Raw genomic sequence first — 6,829 nt, 5'->3', positions numbered from 1 at the left:
CAAGCCGAGTCCTAGGCACAAACACGCCTGAGCCCTCGTTTCTCCATCTTATTTCATGCTATGCATTGACTGTCACCACACAGGCCCCTTTACACTCACTCCGTCCACCCGTCCACATCTATTCTGCCCACAGTTCATTCCACACGTGACATGGAAGGTGCTGTGCGGAGAACACACTCCCGGGAGAAGTGGGTGAGCTCTACGGGTCTGAGCCCATCCCTGCCTCGGCCCCGGTGCCCAGCCAAACGCACGGCTCACCGTTTCCCCACGCACCAGGGTGTCTCCACCTCATGTTCCGTCCAGGGGCTCCTTTTGCCTAAATGTCCTTCCCCGAATCCTGGCAGGTGACCCACCCTCCAGAGCCACCTCAGCTGACCTCCTCCGGACACCTGCCTCCTCCAGCGCCCACAGGGAGGTGGCCATGGCCCCGGCCCGCCCCTGCCTGCCACCCCAGCACGTGGGGCCGGGTACCTGTCCTCCCGGCGGCTCCTGAAGCATCTCCCACCCCCCTCGGAGCCTGTGGTCAGGGTGGTGCTGGTCTGTGGGATGCACCAGCACCAAGCCTGCCCTCCCGTCCCAGCTGCGCCGCGGGACAGTGGCAAGCAGTGCCTCCTTTAGGAAGAAGCGAATGGAACCGCATCGCAGCTGCCAGGCCCTTGGAGGGAACAACACGTTCTCCACCCAGGCGGTCGCTGGAGGGACCTCCCTTCCACGCGCAGTGTTTCTGGAGAAAACCACAGAGGCAGTCGTCTCTGATAGGAACGAATCGAGAACGCCCGGGCAGCCGTAATGCGCTTGTTGGGGAACAGAGGCAACACCTGGGGAGCGGGGAGAGCCTGGGCCGCGCTGCCCTGACACAGGCTGTTCTGCCAACAACCGTGTTGACTGAGATGAGTTTGAAACCTACAGAGAACAATTTCCCATTGTCCATGAAGAAGATTCCCTGCGATGGGATTAGCGTCTTCACTGTCTAATTACTGTCTCCAGCTTCTCACCTTGGAGCCAGAGACGCGCCCTCACAAGCCCTGGCGCAGCGGGAGGGGCAGCGAGAGAGGCCTCGGGATGGGACCAGGAGGGGATGGGAGGGCGGGAGGGGCCGGGGCCGGGAGGGGCCGGGCCGTGATTGATGAATGAAAGATTCCACACTCCAGAGCTACAAGGTGATCTGAGGCGGGTTTTGCATCTTTAAAATGTTACCCGTGTTAAATGTTGAATAAAATGCTGGTACACAAAGTATTCTTCATGGGCTGTGATTATGGCTTGCCTCCTTGTCAGTGAGAACACGCACCCCACATGCTCAGTGTCCCTGAGGGAGGAAGTGGAGATGTGGCGGTGAGGACGGGCGTTCCCGGGGCTGGCGCTGCTGCGTGCGGGCCGGGCCTCTCCCACATTCGCCGTGGCCTCGGCGTCTTCCTCCCCATCCAGCATTGTCGAGCCGCACGTGGCATGGGATAAAGATGAGCCCATCCTGCCCAGGCCGTGGCTCAGTGGGTTACTGCATGCTCCCCACTGGGGATCCAGCCTGCTACCCGGGCCTGTGCCCTGACCAGGAATCAGCTGTGACCTTCTGGTTGCTAGATCCACACTCAGCCACTGAGCCACACTGGCCGGGCTAGTCCAGTGGTTTTTAACGAAGAGAAGGGTCGGAGGGCAGAGGGGACGGCAAACCGCACAGTGAGTCCCTGTGCTAGCGGCGGTGTCCTCTCCCTGGAGAGGGTTTGAGGGGTAGGAGGGGGTGAGAAGGTGGGCGGTCACCACAATGCCACCTGGTGAGCACTGTGAGCCAAGCACAGGCATTGCGGGGGGGGGGGTACCGGAAAAGCCCGCAGCACTGCGGCAATGCCCTTCACCGGACGCTCCTGTGGCCACCGTGCCCTTCCCCAGACCCTCACACGCCCGGGACCCTCACACGCCCCCGGGACCTTCACATGTCCCCGGACCCTCACTCGCCCCGTGACCCTCACACACCAGAGGCAGCGCTGCCTGGGGGTGTAAGTGCGAAGCGGTGGAGCCCCCCAGGCTCGGACAGAAGCTGAGAGTGTCCAGCAGAGCCGTGCCCAGGCGATCGGGGCATCGGTGGGAAGCGAGGCACATGCTGTGAGCACAGAGCCCATCTGCTGGGAGCGGCCGAGCAGCGAGAGGAACGGCTGCATTAAACCCTCAGACCCCCAGCCTTGATGCCGGCGCCTCCAAACCAAGTCTCCTGACCCCCTGGTCGGCGAGGCCTTCTCTGGCCCCTAATTTAGCAGCAGGAGGGGCCTGAGGACCGGGAGCCGTCTCCGTGGCAGACAGAGGCCCTTTGTCTAAGCACATCTGTCTCCACGTGCAGAGGTGACTCAGCCCCCAGTCCGAGCCGCTCCGGGGCAGCACGCGAGGGGAATTCATGAGAGTGGGCGGTGCCCCACCCACACTCCCCTCCTCCGTCATCGCCGACACATGGCCCACTTCCACCACAGTCATCCCCGATTTATTAATTTGGCTCACAAAGAGGCTCACAACAAAGGTGTTGAAGGCCAATCAGGGGCCGGCCCGGTCGGGGGGTGGGGGGGAGCTATTGGGGCCCTGATTAGGCCAGTTGGATGCCGCAATGTGTGTCGTAGCCACTGGTCATTCCTTCCAGCACAGTCATCCCCGAGACACCCCACTTGCAGCACGGGCTCTGAGTAACTGCTCTTCAGGGAGAGGCCTTTCCTAGAACACACTATTCCCTCTGCGGGGCCTCCTGGCTGTGCAGCCTCCGGGGAGCCGGGTCTGGGCCAGGAGCGGCCGGCGGGACAGGGACCCTCCGAGCCCACGGCGCCCGAGGACAGTGACCGTCCTTCCAGGTCAAGCCCAGTGGGGCGGGGACAGGACAGGGAGGAAGCGGCAGGTGACCGTGCTGCTCCCATCGGTCTCAGGCGACCACAGCCAGCAGAACAGAAGGGCTGTGGTTCCCTCCAGCCGCCCCTCCCTCCCTCCGTCCACTATCCCTGCGCCTGGGCGCTGGTTCACTGATGTCACCGGCACAGAAACGCACTCGGGGCGGCTACCTGCACACACGGCCTCTCTGACGGCGGCGGCAAGGCTGGCGCAAACACAACCACGAGGCTACAAAAAGCTAATCACACGACACAAATCACGCCTCGCCCGGCTGGAACCCCTGAGGAGGTGGTGTTCACTCCTCGCTACAGGCACGGACCAGGCTCGGCGACATCATGGGGGACCAGCCCAGCAGTCATCTAGCTTGTGAGCGGCAGAGCTGGGACTCGAACCACGGCCGTCTTACTCCAAAGCCGACTCTTCCCTCCGAAATCAAGGGGTGCTTCCCGCCCTCGGCGGCCCTGACACCAGGCACGGGGCACACAGGGCTTCCCTCTGAGCCTCCTGGGTCTCACTGTCTCCAGCCTTGTGTCCAGACAGATAAGTGCATTACAGTCATATACTTCCCAGCTCTGACCTCTGACCCGTGGTCCCGACTCCACCCCAGCATTTTAAAATATTAGCGGCCAAAGACGAGGTGCCCTGTCTACCACCAACCAGTCTCTCCCACGAATCCTCCAGGGGTTGGGGGTGACCCGCATTTCACTGAAGGAAGCAGAAGACCCATAACACAGAAAAGAGGCCCAATGTGCACGGGTTCGAGTCATCAGCCGCGTGTAAATGAGCTGGCACCCACCTGCCTGTGCCAGGCGGTGGCCCGACGTCCTGCAGGTCAAAGGATCCGCATCGAAGGTGCCCTGGGTGCTCGAGTCACCACAGGGAGACAGACGCTGCCTCTCTCTGGCAGCCGGGCGGCCGGGGCTCCTGCTTTTAAGCCCAGCCCAGTCCCGCGAGGCGCTGATGCTGGGAAGCGAGCGCGTTATTGTAAGCACAGAGCCCATCTGCCGGGGAGGCGGGCACGGGAAGTGCCGCTGGGAGCGGCAGAGCCACGAGAGGGGCGGCTGCGGGATTCCTCCTCAGGAAGCCCTTGCCATGGGAGACCTGAGAGCAGTCCGCAGCTGGAAGCAACATGTGATCCCGTAATGGCTTCCAGCCGAAGCGAGGAGAGAGGCACACAGGCTATCGCAGAGCCGGTCTGTCATTCTGTGTCTACGGGGCTCACGGCAACGAGGGCGGCTGAGCCACCACCTCAGTGCCATTTCCCATCACTAACGTGTGGAGGCCTTACCTGTGCAGGCGGGGCGCTTGGACTTTCCATCTGCACCACAGTCCTGTGCTCAGATGATGTCTTTACTCCCACTTTGCAGATGAGGAAACTGAGGCCAAAACCATGGAGAAACGTGGCCAAAGCAAGCAGGGGAGCCGGGAGCAGAACCGAGGCAGCCTGACCTCCGTGCCAGTGTCCTGTAGACAAAAGGGGGAAAGCAGGTGATTTCGGGGACCCCTCTGAGCACTACCAGTTTACATCCTTTCATTATTGACAAAATCAGGGGGGAAAAAAGCAGATTCAGGAGGGGTTAGGATGGAACAGGAAGAACCCCAACCTCAGCTCTAAGACAATGCACACGTGTGCGAGCGGAGGACGGAGGCCGAGTCCTGCTGCGACCAGGGACGGAGACGGCCGATGACAGACACGAGAGTCACCGAGCGACCTGGGTGGCAGGCGAGCACAGAAGCAGCTCCTCTCAGCAGGCGGACGATCACAGCCAGAGCGCCCATGTGTGTGCGATGTTGACACGGCTGGACCCGACGATGGTGTTGACGCATTGCCGGCTGCGGGTGATGGAAACATTGTTCACCCTGCGGCGTGGAGCGTGTGGGGAGCCTGCGCGTGTGAGCTGGCCGCTGAGGAATGTGGGAGACTCCCGCCTGGCTGCTGTGGAGGGCGAGCCAGGGTGACACCACCCCCGGGAGACAGAAGTCTGGAAGGACACGCGTCTGCAGGGAGGCCCAGCCGGTGCCAGGGGTCGGGGTGGCAAGGACGGGATGGCAGACTGTCTTGGGGCCACGCTGCGGGCTGCATGTGGAACCCCCGTGGGACCCCACACAGCCCTTGGGGCTGTCAACACGCATTCCAGTGGTCCCAGGAGCAGCGAGAAGTCACGGTGACCCAGCGCCTCATCCAAGAGGCCCCAGTTGCTACATCAGCAAATCGGAGCAGCACATCTGGAATAACAGGTTCCCAGCTGGCTTCATGCTGACAATGTTCCCGCATCCTCTGCTCTCGGGATCCTTATGGTGTGGCCCTGGCCGGTGGTTCGGTGGTTAGAGAGCCGGCCTGCAGGCCAAAGGGTCGCGGTTTTGATTCCCGACCAAGGGCACAGACCTCGGCTGCAGGTTCGATCCCTGGCTCCGGTCGAGGCGGGAGGCAGCCAATTGATGTGTCTCTCTCTCATCATTGTCTCTCCCTCTCCCCCTCCTCCCTCCCTTCCACTCTCTCTAGAATTGATGGAAAAATATCTTCCCTCTTCGGGTGAGGGTTTTTTAAAGCGGTGTTTCTCCCTCACACACTCCGTCTTTGAGCCAGCCAGGGGGTCAGGGTTACAGCAGCTTCAGAGCCCGCTTACCACCTGAGGGGGACCCCTGCCCAGGCTGCCGCTGCCCCTGGGCAGACGCGGGTGCAGCTCTGAGAGGACCTTGGCACCTGGGGCTGCATCGGCACCTGAGCGAGCTGGGTGATGCCACCAAGCCGTGCATGAATGGCCCGGGAAAGGCCTAAGAGGGTTGTCCATGACCTCAAAGGATGAGGAGGGACAGGACCCCGACGAGGCTGTGGCTGAGATGGCACCAGCTGTAACCTGGCGCGGTGAGGGGACACAGGGAGCCCCGGGGTGGTCCCTGAGGAAGGAGGGTATGTGTCTCTCACATTGATGTCTCTCTCTGTCCCTCTCCCTCCCACTCTCCCTAAAAATCAAGAGAAAATACCCTCGGGCAAGGATTCACAAAAAACAACAACACAAACAGTTTACAAAGTAAAAAGGGGAGAGAAAGCGAAGGTTAATTTATTGTTGAAGAAAGAAAACTATTTTTTATAAGTTTCGTGTCGTCTAAATGGACAGCGTGCAGCATGTCCCGACCCCCAGGGCAGCCCAGCCCGCAGCACCGCCTTCCCAGGCACCATGCCGACCCCCACACCACACGCCCCGCACCTTCTCTGTGTTCAGGACACAACTCCCTACTGCTGTGCTACCACCGCCCGCGGCGCTCAGCACGGTGACCTGCTGTCGGGGCTGCAGAGCAGCAAAGGCTCCCCACAGAGCCCAGGGGGCAGCAGCTCGCCATCCAGGTGTGAGGGCCTCTGGGACATTCACTCAATGGCCAAGTTGTCCAGCACTCATTTCTCAGATGGCGTCCCCGCTGTTCAGCCACACATGACTGCGACCTGAACAAGGCACCACCAGGCTGGAGGGGGAGGCTCAACCCACATACCCAGCTCAGTGTCCGGTCCTGTGCTCGGCTCGGGGGACAGAGGGGATGCCGAGGCCCCCAGGGGAGTCCACAGGTGCCACAGCCCTGCGCGGCCAGTGCTCACGCAGGTGCCCCGAGTGTCGGAAATGGAGGGAGCCAGGGCCTCCGCCCCAGGGAACAGAGGCCCCAGGGAGCAGCTGAGAGGCAGGGACATCTTAGCGGAATGGGGCACTTGGAAACAAATGCACAACGTGACAGTGTGAAGTGACAGCGTTCCTGGAAGAGGTGTGAGAGTCAGTTCCGGGCACTGGGCCGGGCCGGGCCAGGCTGCACCCTGACCACCTCCTGTTGGGGGTTGAGAGGTGGGTTCACCAGAACCTCAGGACGAGGCTCATTTGGAAAAGCGGTTCTCCGAGGTGGCGGCGGGAGGCCTCGTGTGCTCCTCGGGTTGGGCTGGGCCCTAAAGCCAGTGGACCGGTCCTGGTCAGAGAGCAAAGGAGAC

General features: G+C 61.8%; 1 protein-coding gene across 1 annotated transcript in view; it reads right to left on the bottom strand.

Annotated features, from left to right (window-relative positions):
- Nucleotides 1-423, bottom strand: part of IL31RA (interleukin 31 receptor A) — a 21,158-nt gene extending 20,735 nt beyond the window's left edge. The window contains exon 1 of the mRNA XM_015562613.1: nt 354-423. Coding sequence (XP_015418099.1) covers nt 354-423 — 70 coding nt within the window. The remainder of the gene's footprint in view (nt 1-353) is intronic.
- Nucleotides 424-6,829: the final 6,406 nt, after the last annotated feature.

This window comes from Myotis davidii, unplaced genomic scaffold (genome assembly GCF_000327345.1).
Source record: "Myotis davidii unplaced genomic scaffold, ASM32734v1 scaffold496, whole genome shotgun sequence".
Lineage (NCBI taxonomy): Eukaryota > Metazoa > Chordata > Mammalia > Chiroptera > Vespertilionidae > Myotis > Myotis davidii.
Note: the sequence above shows the minus strand (reverse complement) of the source record. Positions and strands in the feature narration are given on the sequence as shown.